Source organism: Ipomoea nil, unplaced genomic scaffold, assembly GCF_001879475.1.
Source record: "Ipomoea nil cultivar Tokyo-kokei standard unplaced genomic scaffold, Asagao_1.1 scaffold2965, whole genome shotgun sequence".
NCBI lineage: Eukaryota > Viridiplantae > Streptophyta > Magnoliopsida > Solanales > Convolvulaceae > Ipomoea > Ipomoea nil.
Genome location: NW_017619393.1, coordinates 77,345 through 93,454, shown reverse-complemented (window position 1 = coordinate 93,454; position 16,110 = coordinate 77,345). Strand labels below are relative to the sequence as shown.

General features: G+C 42.2%; 2 protein-coding genes across 2 annotated transcripts; both read left to right on the top strand.

Moving 5' to 3' along the window:
* Positions 1-1,705: 1,705 nt before the first annotated feature.
* LOC109162924 lies at positions 1,706-2,969 on the top strand. Its single transcript, XM_019311632.1, has 4 exons — positions 1,706-1,894; positions 2,012-2,128; positions 2,227-2,452; positions 2,596-2,969. Exons 1-4 carry the CDS (start codon positions 1,706-1,708, stop codon positions 2,967-2,969), a joined length of 906 nt encoding a protein of 301 aa, XP_019167177.1.
* Positions 2,970-3,119: 150 nt separating this feature from the next.
* LOC109162922 lies at positions 3,120-4,238 on the top strand. The gene has a single exon (XM_019311631.1). The coding sequence runs from the start codon at positions 3,120-3,122 to the stop codon at positions 4,236-4,238; it is 1,119 nt and encodes a 372-aa protein (XP_019167176.1).
* Positions 4,239-16,110: the final 11,872 nt, after the last annotated feature.

The window sequence follows — 16,110 nt, the reverse complement described above, 5'->3', positions numbered from 1 at the left end:
AGTTGAGGCGGAGGTGGCGGCGATTGCCAAGCGGCGCCGGGCGGAGGTGGATGGTGAGGGATGGACGTACGAAGGAGGGGATATTGTCATGGCCGAGATTCCAAAAAACTTGCAGCAGGTGGGTACTGGTTCCCAGACCCGCCCGGATCAATGAGTACTTTAAGTTGGAACTGCCGTGGCTTGGGTAATCCACGGACAGTTCGGGAGATTGTGGACATGGTGTCTCGGAAGCAACCCGACTTTGTATTTCTAATGGAGACTAAAGTGGCACATGATCATGCAGAACGATTACGTGTTAAGATCGGTTACGAAGGACTTTTTTATGTTGATAGCGATGGGTTAAGTGGTGGTATAGCGTTACTGTGGAAGAAGAATAGTACGGCTCGGCTAATCAGTTACTCAACGAACTATGTTGATGTTGGGGTAACTATTGCTGGCTTTCCTGAATGGCGAATGACGGGTTATTATGGATTTTCTGAACGAACAAGACGCGCTGAGTCATGGGATCTTTTGAGAACACTCTCGGGCAGGTCGAACCTCCCATGGGTGGTCATTGGAGATTTCAATGATTTGTTATATCAGAATGAAAAGAGAGGGGGAAATCCGCATCCGAATAGCCTCCTACGCGGCTTTGGGGAAGCTATTGAGGACTGTGGGCTTGCTCAGTTGCCTATGGTTGGTTATCCGTACACATGGGAAAAGGGCAAGGAGACAGTAAACTGGATGGAGGAGAGGCTCGATAAGGTTCTAGCAACGGACGAGTGGCGGGGTATGGTGATGGGGGCTAAGGTGATGAATTTGAGAACCCGGAAGTCTGATCACTCGGCTCTCTTTTTGGGGATTCAGGACTCCGCTGGGGGTGTTGGGCCTCGTAGGAGGGGCGTTCGTTTTGAGATGGCCTGGTTGCATGATGAGGGGTGCAGGAATGTGGTAGAGCAGTCCTGGCAGGAGGGGAGGGGCCAGGGTTTACAGAGCTGTATTCAGTACTGTGGGACCCGGTTAACACGATGGGGTAGAGACCGGTATCATAAGTACGGAAAACGGATCAAGGAACTGACAAGAGAACAGCAGCGACTGAGGGGGCGTACTGACCCGGCCTCCCTTGCAGAGTTCCAGCGCCTAGAACAGCTGTTAAGATGCACGGAAGCTCAGGAGGATGCCTACTGGAGGCAGAGAGCCAAGCAACACTGGCTTAAGGAAGCAGATGCTAATACGAAGTTTTTCCACAGGTATGCCTCTCACCGAAAAAAGAAGAATACTATATCTAGATTGATGAATGATAATGGGGATTGGGTTGAGGGGGAGCCTATGAAAAATATTATCTTGCAGTATTATAATCATATTTTCTGTGCTAGAACCCCGGGAACCGGGGAGGATTTTTTTGAGGGAGTTGTCCCGCGAATCACGCAGGCACAGAATGAGTCTTTGTTGCGTCCTTTTGAACTGGAAGAGGTTAAGTGTGCATTGTTTGTGATGTTCCCGGACAAGGCACCAGGCCCGAATGGAATGAATCCAGGCTTTTACCAACATTTTTTGGATGTGGTTGGGGGTGATGTGGCGAGCTTTATAATAAATTGTGTTGAGTCCTGTGATTTCCCGCCTGGGTTGACTGAGATTGATATTGTTTTAATCCCTAAGAAAGAAAACCCCTGAGTATGTCACTGATTTGCGGCCTATAGCCCTTAGTAATGTGGTCTATAGAATTATGGCAAAAATGTTGGCTAACAGAATGAAGCCGTTAATGGAGGGGGTAATATCTGAGTCACAGAGCGCATTTATCCCGGATAGACTGATAACGGATAATATACTATTAGCTGCAGAGGTGGGCCATTTTTTGAATAGGAAACAATGTGGAGTGGGGGGATGGAGTGCTCTCAAGTTAGACATGGCAAAGGCATATGATCGGGTCGAATGACCCTTCTTACGAAGGATGATGTTGGCGCTGGGATTTCATGGTGGTTGGGTGGAGTTGATTATGAAATGTGTAACCTCTGTCTCATATAATATTCAGGTGAATGGCTTAAGATGTGATCCTATTATACCCACTCGTGGAATAAGGCAAGGGGATCCTTTGTCCCCATATCTATTTATTATTTATGCAGAGGGACTATCTTTGTTGTTGCAGCAGGCACATAATGTGGGATCAATACATGGCTGCAGGGTAGCAAGAGGTGCCCCCCGATTTCTCACTTATTTTTTGCAGATGATAGTCTGCTGTTTTTTAAGGCCAAGGCGGAGGAAGCAACTGAGGTTAAAAGGTGTCTATCTGTGTATGAGAATCTATCCGGGCAGGCAGTAAATTATCATAAGTCGAGTATATGTTATAGCAGAAATACTAGTAACGAGGATAGAGAAAGTGTGGCTCAGATTTTGGGTGTGGCACAGGCACCGAATTTGGCAAGTATTTGGGACTCCCCTCTTTTATTGGAAGACACAAGAAAGCAGTTTTTGCGTATGTGGAGGATAAAATCCGTTAAAGGATTGGATCATGGAATAAAAAACTGCTATCACAGGCGGGGAAGGAAATTCTTTTGAAGACTGTAGCACAATCTATGCCTATGTTTTCAATGAGTGTTTTCTTGTTACCTGTATCAGTGTGTACGGCGATAGAAAGGACGATGAATCGTTACTGGTGGGATTCTGGAACTGACAGGCGAATACATTGGAAGGCATGGGACAAGTTATGTGTCCCGAAGAAATACGGTGGGCTGGGATTCAAAGATTTGCGTGCATTTAATCTTGTAATGCTAGGAAAGCAGGCGTGGCGAATGTTGACTAAGCCTGACTCTCTGGTGGCACGTGTGTATAAGGCCCGGTATTTTCCGAAAGGATCTTTCTTTGATGCACAAGTGGGAAATAATCCCAGTTTCTGCTGGCGGAGCATCATGGCAGCAAAGAGTATTATTTGTGGTGGGGTGAGGCGCAAAATAGGTAATGGGGAGTCTACATTCATATGGACCCACCCCTAGCTACGAAATGACCATGACCCAATGATACAAACAGAAATGCCAATACAGTTGCAAGGAGCCAAGGTGGCAGGTTTGATAGACTAGCAAACTGGTGTTAGGGATCCCTCGATCTTAACTGACTTATTTCAACCCAATGATGTGGCGGAAATTATGAAGATACCCATCTCCCCGGAATATGATGATACCTGGTATTGGCATGGGGATCCAAGAGGAGAGTATTCTGTTAAAAGTGGATATAAGCAAGTAATGGGAAATTATCAACAGACTGATGGGGTATTTACAAAATGGTTATCCCTATGGAAGCTAAAAATCCCCCCAAAATGGAGAATGTTTCTATGGAGAGCCATTAGTGATATATTTCCTACTACTACAAACTTGATTATAAAGAGGGTGTATGTGGATCCACGATGTGCCATGTGTGGATTATCTCAAGAAGACACAATGCATGCCTTGGTGTTGTGTGATTTTGCAAGGAACATTTGGGATAAATCTAACCTCACAATTCCAAATATAATCACAAATATTTTTTATGTTTGGTTTGATGAACTTCTAAATGTTCTAGACTCTGATGGGATATTATATGCAGTAGCAATACTTTACAATGTTTGGAGAGCAAGGAACAGGGCCGTTTGGGAAGCAACATTACCACGCCCGGAGGTGGTGCTCAAGACCGCCGCTGCTGCCAAGCTGGCGTGGACACGGGTGCACCCACAGCCCACGGCCCTAGCCACCACGCTCCCAGCTATGCCGAACCCGCTGCAAGGAAGCGCCGAACTCCATGCTGCGAACCTGCTCACTGCCGAGCCGCCTGGACCACCAAGGCGATTATGCCGTGTGGATGGGGGGTACATGCAAGAGACAGGACAGGCTGCTTTGGGGGCAGTCTTACTAGACACGGACGGGGGATATGTCTCGGCATACAGTGGACCACTACAAGGATGCTCCTCGCCACTTATGGCTGAGGCACTCACATGTAAAGAAGCTCTATCATGGTTGAAGGATCGGGGAGAGCAGAATATTGAGGTATATATGGACTGCCTGACACTACATCGCTACCTTACTACACCAACCGTTGTGTTGCGCACGTATCTAGGCTATGACATTGACACTTGCAGGCTTATTGCATCTTCGTTTCAGTCTTGTTCGTTTCATTTTATTCCTAGATTAGAAAACCATCTAGCTCATGCTTTAGCTACTACGGCTTATCAGCAAACTGCAACTATGTATTGGGATCTACTCCCACCGGATATTATTTCGGCCTACTTTTAATGAAGCATCATATAATTTTCAAAAAGTTGATAAACATGTTATAATTAAAAAAAAAAAAAACTACAATTATCATTAAAGTATCAATCAAAAAAAAGGTAGGATCCATGCTTTAATGACCCAAGATAGGTCCCAAATAGCTTCTTCAAAAAAAAAAGATTTTAAAGTCCCAAGTGAAATATAGGACTAAAATATGCTCAAAATTAATGAGAAACCAAACAAACTGCTTTAGTAGGCCATAATGTCCTAAATTGGCCTAAGGATCCAAAATTGAATGATATTTTAATAATGAATTTATGAGTTAATAATATGCTAAATCCAACCTGAATGCATGCTTTTCTAAATGTGTAATAAAATAATTATTTAATAAATATACATAGCATGCTTTGATTTTTCATATTAATATATTATTAACTATAAATTATAAATTTTGAGAAAATTCAATTCTACACCATAACATTAAATTAAAATTCAAACAACAAATTAAAACTTAATATTTGTCCTAAATTGAATGATAATTTAATAATGAATTAATGACAAATTAAAGTTGAACAATTAAGGTGGAAAAAGTCCAAATATGATGAATGAAAGCTGAAGCAAGCCCAAAATACTAAATAGGCCCAGGATTTTTTTTTTTTTAAAGACTAGTCCAGGCCTGGACGAATTGGGCCAGACCCGGCCCAATCTATAATCCTCCATCATCATCTTCTTGTTTAACCAACCAGAAGCCCTAGCAGCGGCAACCAGGAGACCATAGCTCCAACGAACAGCGGCAAAAGGAGGTTGCCGGCGTCGCCTGAAAGAGATGAAGGAAGCAGCGACGTCACCGTGCAATCCCAGCTCCGCCTCCACCACTTGGTCTCGTCACAACGCCACCGCCTCCGTCGTCCGTTTGCCGTTGAAACTTGAGGAGCAGCGGTAAGGAGTCACCTGAAAGAGGAGAAACAATGACGGCCGAAGCCAGGGCTGCCTGAAGCAAGGTAAGACAGTAGCGATGAATCGACCGGGAATCCTGCCACCTCCGCTGCCTTTCCTTGTTGTAGCGGCAACGTCCGCCACCATCCTCACCGCGACGCCAACGCCTCCTGCAACGCCGTCACCGTCGTCCTATTTTCGCTTAAGAAGACAGCGCCATATCGAAGGCTAACCAGAAAGGAAGAACAACAGTCATTGTTTCGCTTAATAAAAGTGTAGCTGTCATTGCTTCACCGGAAAACATTGCACCGGAAATCCTAGAAAGAACTCAGGCAAGCAGTAGGCAAAAGATTTGGGAGAAATTACAATTTTTTCTTAACACCAAAATTGAATTTCATCCATGCAAAAAATCAATTACAATCAATTAATTCAAAAAATAACATGTTTGGTTATATCAAAAAAACCAAATAGATATATCCCTACATGCATATCTTGAATATAAAATTTGAATGTAATTGAAAATCAAACCATATACAAAAAAAAAAAAAACTCAATGTATATGAAATTAATGTTGATTTTCCTCAGGCAATACAATCAACTGGGCGGAGATTATATAGGCTCTGATACCAAATGTTAGATACATAATAATCTGACTATACTGAATAATAATACGAGAAACCTAACCTCGTATAAGCGGAAGCGATGATCGTGTAGATCTGCAGCCACAGTTGATGTTCCTGTTGTGTTGCCTCTTAACGGTAGACCGTCATCCATATTTGTCTCGTACTTGACTCAGAACCCTAGATGGCGTATTGGTGTCTACTGAGCAGTATGAGTACCATATCTTTATGTGCTATAAAATGAATATCCTGAAGCCCATCGATCCAGGTTTATATTAGGCACAGAGTCTGGTTGAATAACAACTTCTAGTTATTCAATCCAACCAGACCACTTAATAAGCATAGTCAACTTGCACCACTTAATTAAGGACCTAATATATAATATATAATATATATTATTAGGGAAAATCTTATAGTATTTCGATCCCCAAACTTGATCCACTCCTCCCTTGATCGCTGAAACTACATAAGCTCTTCTTGATAGAGTGCTTCCTCGAGTTCCTTGCGTAGCCTGCATTCTAATCAAATCAAATGTGTTCTTACTCTCAAGGATAAGCTCCGTTGAATTCCTTCTAGTCTCGCCAACAACTGTTGTTTCCTCCGGAATACATTACCAAAGCTGGTCTTGTTCTACACAGTAAGGGTTTGAGCCATTGTTGTTGTGTTCATGCTCAAGTCCAAATCCTTTTTCCAAGTTGATTGTACAGAAGCTTGAAAACAACAATGCGTTGCCCATGCCATGTGAACTTGAACCTGTTGATGTACGTTCGCTGGGAGACTTAAGTTGTAGAAATAATAAGCGACGAGTGATCGGACCCAATCATGGGGAGATGAGTGACATTTGCATCAGAGAAACGAAGGCTCCATTCTACATTGCTCAAGGCGCGATCCAAACGGGCTCCTTTAAAGGACGGTGTATCAATCCCCCTCATCCAAGTATAGGTCGAACCCGAATAGCCTAGATCAACCAGACCTTCCGTGAAAATCCAGTTATAAAAAGTCGAGCATCTAGAAGTGGAAAAAACTTCCGAGCTGCTGACTTCACTCTCATTGGTAACGGAGTTAAAGTCGCCCACTGTTAGCCGTGGTCCCTATGGCTCAAAAAACTGCCCTGATAGTTCCGCAAACAGCCGCCTTCTTAACGCCATATTGGGACTACCACAAACCGCAGACATGAGCCAAGGTGAGGTTCCATTTTCAAGCACCTGAAACAAAATAAATTGAGGATGAGTGAATAAGACCTCTATTTTAAGTGAGTCCTTCCATAACAGCCAAATACCCCCAAATACCTTACAGCCTTTACCCTAATCCATTCATCAAAACCAAAAGAATAGCAAATTTCATTGGCCTACACCCCCGATACCTTAGGTTCAAAGAGGCAGACCAAAGAAGGTTTATGAAGACGCAAAAAGTGTTTAAGGGTGCATCTGAAAAGAGGCGAGGCAGCACCCTGACAATTCCAAGACAAGATAATTATAAAAACAGAGCAAAAGAAACCAAACACACGTCTACAAACGCAAGCGGGAATCCGTTTCTAAGTCGTGACACCCCGTAAATCCAAAATCTATTTAAGGATTAATTAGATAATTAATCCTAGCTTAATTGGTAATTTATTCCTAAAATCCTGAAATTCAATAGTCGGAGGACTAGAAATTGACTAGTCAATCCAAGTCAAAGAGTTGTACTCTATGCTTTATGAATTGTTCCCTTGTCTCCTTATTCTTCCAACTTAAGTAAGGACAAAGAAGTCTTTTCACCTTATGTTTGTGCCCCAAGCTAACCTAGCATCACCCTTCATTACATTTCCCTAACACCCTAAACACAAAAGCTCCACCTTCTCTCTAGAAAATTGTTAGCTTCTTCTTCAAGCCAAGTTTTGGGCAATCCTAGATTCTTCAAGTTGGTCTCCAAGATTCATACTTTCTTAAGCTTGAGAATAAGGGAGGGTAAGATCCTTGGTCCCTTAGTGTTTTTAGTATCTTTATAGGTGTCTTTTTCTAAATATGGAATCTTTGTGTCTTTTGGTGTGTTTATGAAGTTGGAGTTGAAGGAGAGCCTTAAGAGAAGCTTGTAAGGGTGTGAAAAGTGAAGTAGTAGGCTACAAGAGGTAACCCATGCTTTACAATATCTATTTTCTTACCTATATGATGATTTCTTGACTTCTACTTGTGATTTTTGTTATGAAATGTGATTTTTGATGCATTATCTTGTGAGAATGCATATCTAGAGCTTGTTATTAGGATTCTTGTATGCCATTGCTTGGCTATTTCTTGGGTTCAAGTCATATTGTTGTATTTTGTGAGATTTTGGGTGTTTTGGACTTGAATTTGGACTTGTTGGTGAAAATCCCCGAAGGGATTATTTTGGACATAAGTTGGTACCCGCGGGCGGAACGGCGGGCAATGGACTACCCACCGCCCCACCCGCAGGGTACACCGGTTGTGGGCTTTGGTTCCCACGGGTGGAGGTCCACCCGTGGCCCCACCCGCGGGGTACGTGTTTGAGGTTGTTCGGGGATTTGTTCCCCGTGATTCTTTTGACTCGGTAATTGATGTTTGACCTCCCAATGATGTTTTATTGGGCTTTTTGAGTGTCTTCTTGATGTTTTGTATGTCTAGAACGGTATGTTAGGAATCCATGTAGGATTTTGGTGTCTTGAATCGTGCTAAGTGTTCAACTTTGTGATTCGTTGAACTATGATGAGTCTTGTATGTTCTACGGAACTATGTTTAGTTTACCCGTTTGATAAGCATTCTAGTTTGATGTTGAAATTCTAGTGTGCGTGGTTTGTTCTTTCCTATTGAAGTTGGCAACTTGTGTTGACCATCGTTGGAGTCGGATTGTAATCCTTCCTTGTTGAGTATGGTTTCATATCTTTGTTGTGATCCATTGATTGATTCCTGTGATGAAAATGTGTGTATTGGTTGTACCTTGATTGCACGGTTAATGGTATGGGACATTAATCACCAAGGTACAGATGTGGTCCTCGTGGTGGCCATGAAATGAAATTGGAGTTGAAATCTGAGCTTTAGGCTCACTTGTTGGAGATTGTGAATGAAATGAATGGTACCCTCGTGTACTATGTGTTGGTGTAAATGTTGGAGATTTTCGGAGAGGGGACGACGGTCCTCGGAGGCATAAGGTTGGACTTTGGAGTACAGGGGTCCTGGAGGTAATGGTTGGAACTGTAATAAGGCCGGGGGTAGCCATAAGGTTGGAACTTGTGACACGAAGTGTCACTGGGGCATGTAGTTGCCAATGTTTTATTGTGTAATCTTTGTTGTTGAGCATGTCGAGTGGTATTCTACTTTGTGATCAGTAGAATACGCCTCGAGTTGTATTTGGTTATTGTTGTTGTCCTTGCCTTGATGTTTTCTACTTTGTGATCAGTAGATTACATCTTGAGCTGTGTTGAGTTGTACTGTTGTTGTTCTTGTCTTGATGTTGTCTTGGGATGCTGATTTCCCTTGTTCCTTTTGAGAGTGGAATAGAGTCTTTACAGTTGACTTCTCTCTATGACTTTTGAACTGATATATACTGTATTCCGTTTCGAAAATGATTTTGTTTTATACTATCTATATATGCTACTTAACGTGTATTGATGGGTTACCAGCAATATTCGTTGATCGGGCATCGTCCCCTTTCTTTATGTTGCTTACAGGTCCTGAGTAGATATGGCGAGTGCGCTAGCTGTTGGTTGTAGTGTAGCTCCCTTGGACTTTGTAGATAGTGTTTTGGGCCTGTGTGTCATGGTTGTTGAACAAGATAGATTGTTGGTTTTAGACTTGCCTGTGCATCCACGTTGAGGTGGATGTGGCATAGCACTTCATGTTCTCACGTTTTTAATTAAAGTCTTCTGCTGTCGTTTACGTTTTATGATACCTGTTAGTTACCTTGCCTTACGTATTTAAGTTTTTAAAATATTGTGAAAATCGGGGGTGTTACATAAGTCCTCAAGGTCAAAACGACCATCATCTTCCTACATAGGCTCAGCTTGGTGAACCATTGGCACCAAGGAATTGGCGATGTCTGGAGGGACTTCCATGAAGGTATTCTCAAAAGTTGCTAATGTAGGGGAATTTTGGTGGTCATCCGCCTGGTAAACTGTAAAGGTGGTGACATTCCCTCCCCTATTAGAACCTCTGACCACAATGTGCTCTCGCTCAGCCACAACTTTGTTTAGAAGGGATCCTCTACCACCCCGATCCCTGGGAGCACCCCGAGAAGGCGAGTGAGAACGAGCATGAATCACTAAGGCTCTGGCGGTCTAGGAATAACCTCAGGCTCTCTTGGTTTCACACGTTGATGTCCCCCTCGATAGGTCATTCTGATTCTCTGAAGGTTCCCCAAATGTTGTTGGACCTCTGGTGGTCTGACAAGATTATCTGGACGAATACCCTCCAATGCCTCATCAAGGCCAACAAGCGCCGCAAACCGGGACTGAGAAACAACTTCAGGGGGCTGAGGACGAGAGTTCCTTGACGTATTCTACAGCCTCAAGTTGTGTTGAGCCATTCCAAGTTGATTCGTGGTTCTATTATGAAATCTCCTCTCCCTTCTGGAGACCAACATCCATGCTCCATACTTTTCTCTAGGCTTCTGTACCGGATGTTCAACACCCGGCATAGCGCACAGCTCATCAACACGATCACTAGAAACATCCGACGGAGGAGCATCCTTCCCACAAAGTTCCATACGATGGCCATAGATGCCACACTTAAAGCAGATTTGGTGGGTCCCCTAGTATTCAATTGGCCACTCCGTCATGTTGAGCACAAAATTAGACAAAAGAGGTTTGCTAATGTCAAGCTCTACACATACTCTTGCGAACTTCCCCTTTGAGGCTAAACCAGTTGCGACATCGATCTTGATTGGACGCCCAATCGACTTCCCAATTTTCTTTAAAAATTCATCATCGAAATACTCAATTGGGAGAGAGGGGAAGTGTATCCAGGCCAAGAGCTTGTCTGTCTTGCTATTTCTTGGATAAAAATTGGGCCTCCATTCTTGGGTAACTAAGTAATGGTCAAGAACTATCCAATGACCGCCAAATTTCACTGCATCGTAGTCAGAAAGAGCTTCAAATTTAGCTATGAAGTAATCGTGGGTCAACGCAATCAGTTTGAAGCCCGCCTCTATCTGCCACATTCGCTGCAGACGTTGAAGCAAGTAAGAGTAACTAACAGATCTGCCCAGCACACGCAGGATAAGCGATCTACGCCAAGGACGGCGTAATCTCTCTTTCTCCTCCTTGGTAACTTGGATGACGGGGTAATCATAGGAGACACCATCCTCCCTCCATCTTATCATCGTCAGAAACCACACATTCCTCAGTCGGTTAATAGGAAGCCCTGCGATTCCAAGCTTAGCTCAGAGTTATTGTCGGTGTTTTCCACTGGGTTGAGTCCGACGTATTTACCCCAAATCTGGTGGGGGTTTCTTGAACAATTTGTTCTGGTGAAGGCTGAATAGCCGAGTCCACAAGGACCTATCCTCTCTTAGCTTTCTTAGTACTTCTTTCCAACAAGTCTTGGTCTTCCGGTGACCGATTGGTCACCACCGGCATTGGGTTATCCGAGAGAGAATCAGTTAGCATATCCATTTTATTTTCTTAAATTAACATATACATTAACTATATATATAACAAGATTCCTTCTTTTAAAAAAAAAAAAAAAAAAAACAAGATTCGTTTTTTTTTTTTTAGACTAATAACCAAAATGGTTCATCGACTATGCCGTAATTACCAATTTAGTTCTCGACTACCATTCTTACCCAATTAAGTCCTCAACTATGTAATCTTTGCCCAATTTAGTTGTAACACCCTCGATTTTTACCATAATTTAAAAACTTAATTTCAAAGGTAAACAGCTAATCATCAAGACAAACAACAGCGGAAGCTTAATTAAAATCGGGAAAGCGTTATGCCACACTCATAAACCATGGGTGCACAGGCTAAAGACTATCAACAAGCATTAAACATAACAAGTCTAGGCACACAGGCCACTAATCTAGGCACACAGGCCAACAAAAGATAGACGTCTAGCATGGGATCTATACTATCTAAAGTCCACATCTAGCGCGCTCGGCATCTACTCAAAACCTGTAAAATCAAGGGATAACACCCGGTCAGCGAATAATGCTAGTAACCCATCAATGCGCGTTAAATAGCATAATATAGATAGATATAATCAAAGTCATTTGAAACTGGGAATACAATATATATCATTTCAAAACCAAGGAAAAGAAGCCAACATCAAAGACCATCACACTCTCAACCAAAAACGAGGATCATCAACCTCACAACAAGAATAAGACCACAACCAACATAGACAACACAACACAGGACGTAACCTACCCATCACAAGGTAGAGTACATCAAGACATGCTCATAAGCAAGGAATTCACATCCACCAATGACAACTTCATGTCATCAGTTTCATAATTGGAAGTTCAACTTCCAACCTTATGCCCTGTTCCAACCTTATGGCTACCCCTGACCTTATCATAGTTCCAACCGTTACCACCTAGTGCCACCCTGTACTTCTGAGTCCAACCTTATGCCGCCGGGGATCGTCGCCCCCCCCCCCCCCCCCCCCCCCCCACCTACACCGCCGAACTCTCAGTACACGAGGGTACCATTAAATATCATATCACACACCACCAATCATGTGAGCAAAGCTCAAGTCATTCACCACCAATCACATTCATAGTCACACACAATCATCATCATTATCAAGAAGGTTAAAGCCCATCTCAATGGCCCCAATCAAGTGTCAACAAAGGGTACAACGATTTGCATACGATCACACCATAAGAATCAATCAAGAGATCACAATAAAGACATGAGACCATACTCAACAACAAAGGATATAATCCAACACCAAATGATTGTCAACACAAGTTGCCAATCTCAATAAGAAGGAAAAAACCACACATACTAGCATATCAACATCAAACTAGCATGATTATCAATAGGGTAAATCAAAAGTAGTTCCAAAGAATATTCAAGACTCACATTAGCTCAACGAATCACAAAGTTGGACCCTTAGCACGATTCAAGACACCAAATCCTAACATGGATTCCTAACACATCGTTCTAAACATACGAAACATCAAGAAGACTCACAAATAGCCCATTAAATCAACAACGGGAGGTCAAAATATCAATACCGAGAAGAAAGAATCACGGGGAACAAATCCCCGAACATCACCAATAACGTACCCCGTGGGTGGGGCCATGGGTGGGCCTCCCACCCGTGGTTTCGCCCGCGGGTACACACCCACCATAGGCTGATTCCTCGCTGGTGGGGCTGCGTGTAGGCGTCTGCCCGCCGTTCCGCCCGCGGGTACATACCCTGTACACCAAAATTCCTTCAGGAAAAAGCAAAAAAAAGGCCAAGTTCAAGTCCAAAACACCCAAAATCTCACACACAACAATGATATGACTTGAACCCAAGAAATAGCCAAGCAATGGCATTCAAGAAACCAAAAACAAGCTCTAAACATGCATCATCACAAGATCATGCATCAAATCTCACAAATCATCACAAGAACAACAAGTAGAAGCCAATAATCATTATTATCAAGTGAAAATAGGTTTTGTATAGCATGGGTTATCTTTGTAGCCTAACAACTTCTTCTTTTCACCCTTAAAAGCCTTTTCCTAGAGCTTTTCTTCCACACCAACTTCTCACACAAAATAAAACACAAGAAAGAACCTAACTTTAGTTAAAGACACCCAAAAGAAGGTTAAAAGCACCAAAAGGCTAAGAATCTTACCCTTTCCTATGCTCAAGAAGGAGAAAGTAGGAATCTTGGAAGAAAATCTTGCAAGGCTTGGAAGTTCAATTTCTTGCTTGGAGAAGAAGCTAAATTATTTTAGAGAGAGGCTAGAGTGTTTGAGTTTTAGGTTGAAAGGATGAGTGGAATGAGAATGTCTTGCTAGGGTAGCTTGAATCATAATTCATAGGTGAAAAGGCATTTTTACCCTTACTAATGTTGGAAAGACAGGGGAACAAGGGCACAACTCAAGAAGCACAAGGTACACCCTTTTGACTTATGTGACTAGTCAAACTCTAGTCCCTCGACTATAAAATTTCAGGATTTTAGAAATGAATTAGCAAAGAAACTTGGATTAATTCTTCAATTAATCCTCGATTAGTGTTTAGATTTACGGGGTGTCACATTAGTCCTTTGCTAACTTGTATGTTTGTTGATGGTTAATTAGGGACAAAAATGTAATTTCATAAACTTTCTCCTTCATCCCCATTTAACCGTGCCAAACCTTGCAGTAAACATTATTCCTTATACAGCGACTCAAGTGTTCACGTTCTACATACACTCTGATATAGTCATTGTGCTTTAGGAAATGCTCCAAGAAATCTAGGAGTGTGTGTTGTGAAATTTATGCCGCCATAATATGATTCAGCTGTCACGAACCAGAACAACAGTTGAAGTCCGCTGCCACGAACTGCGAAGCTGGGAAGGTGCAAAAATATGTTGGCTGCCTCGATGCGTCTTTATGAAAAGTACGTTGTTGTGTAACTCTACAAGCTGCTACAATATTCTTGGGAAGATGGAGAAGTCAGAACACGAACAAACTGGACAGCTCCAAAAATTAAGGAAAAAAATAATAAGAATTAAATAGCCCTCTTTATGAATGGTTTTTTCTTCTTTTTCGCAACAATGCGCTGTAGAAGAAGAGAGACTCGGTGAAACGGTTTACAAAAACTGGAGAGTTGTGGTTAGCTTTCACCGCTATTACGACCATCACGCGTGGACGGATGGTTATCATCACTCTCGTCAAGTGTTCCAGTCGGTCCTGTTTGTTGGAAAATAGTCGCAACGTCAACACGCGGTCTAGAAACCTTTTAAGAAGCACGGACACAACGGGTGTATGGTTGAAGGGAAATCTGTGACGTGTTATAATAATACTACCTTAAAAGCGTTATTTGCCTGTTAACGATGCAGTTAGAACCCTGGCACGCTTTCGACAGGCTACACAGACCTACTACGGATAGCTTGCACTAGCAATCACGTAGGCAAACCTCACTATTGTTCAGACTATAACTCGAAGGGAGAAAAGAAGTGCTTGAAGGTGTGCTTTAATGAACAAGGGAAGGGCCCCTAATACACTAACATAGGCTTCACTTCTCAGCCATCCAAATCCAAAAATAGTGCTGGACCACTCATTCTTAACGAATGAGATTCACTCATTTGAGTGAAAAACTAGTAACCACACAATATTAAAATTAATTGGACAAAGTATGTTGCGTAGCTTTGGACCAACTCATGAATTTTCCAACAATCCCCCACAAATTCTTGAGGGTTGGCAAGAAAACTTGTCTACGCTGTTTACAAGAAATGATGATCTCCATATATTCAAAGTAGAAAGCTTAGTAAGGATAAAGTCTGAGCAATACAAACGAGTTGATCTTAATGTCAGTGTTTGAGAACTTGAACTGACACGTAGTGACACTGAGTAATTTCTTCCCGAGAGTGATATGAATCTTGAACTCACCGGTTAGATAAATTTTGAACGCTAATGCACACACCAACTCTAAGTAGTAGGTTCTATGAAAGTCAAACTCTTTGAATTCTTATGAATACCCTTAGTATTCAAGTTTGTTATGTACTTATGTTTATCTTAATATAGACCTCCACCCTGTCAAAGTCTATCTCACTATAGACTTTTAACCATGACAAGTCTCGTCGCATTATAGATTTTTATGTCTTTTCAAGTCCATCTCAATATAGACTTTTAACTCTATCAAGTCTATATCAGTATAGACCACCTTTAAAGGCTTATAGAGTAGTTAAAGACATAAATCAGTTATAAGTCTTTTCTTTCTATCATGGACACTGTTCTTTGCAATGCAAATGACAGTTTGTGAATCACAATGTATATGTAGTGAAGGTGTTAGCTGGACACCCCCACAACTCCACGTTTATCAACATATTTCTTAGCCACTCAGCTTATTGGGATACCCCCATTATCTTTCATAAAAGGTGGTTAGCCCTTTTCCACTCAAAACAGGGGTCTCTTTGGGTCTACCTCAAAATTGACCACCCCAATTGAGTATAAGCCACTAAGAGCACTTTTTTACTCAAGTAATTATGCGGTGAATTCATTAGGTTTGTCTCAACAAACCCACCCTTCTCAAAGAGTTATGAATTCATTAAGAGTTGTAGCTCAGCCTCACAAGTACACACATTGTAGGAATATAATGACCAACTAGTGTACTCTTTTGTAACTCTTTTCATGGCTTCGTTTGACCACAAAAGTGGGACCCACCACGAATTCATTACCACTTGAACTTTAAGTCCTTCCAATGATTCAA

What these genes read in the sequence shown, in the direction of transcription:
- LOC109162924 (XM_019311632.1), top strand. Translation starts at nt 1,706, where the DNA reads ATGGCAAAAATGTTGGCTAACAGAATGAAGCCGTTAATGGAGGGGGTA. An exon ending in TCAAGTTAGACATGGCAAAG is followed by an intron (nt 1,895 to 2,011) that starts GCATATGATCGG and finishes TATAATATTCAG; the next exon opens with GTGAATGGCTTAAGATGTGA. An exon ending in CACAAGAAAGCAGTTTTTGC is followed by an intron (nt 2,453 to 2,595) that starts GTATGTGGAGGA and finishes TACCTGTATCAG; the next exon opens with TGTGTACGGCGATAGAAAGG.
- LOC109162922 (XM_019311631.1), top strand. Translation starts at nt 3,120, where the DNA reads ATGAAGATACCCATCTCCCCGGAATATGATGATACCTGGTATTGGCAT.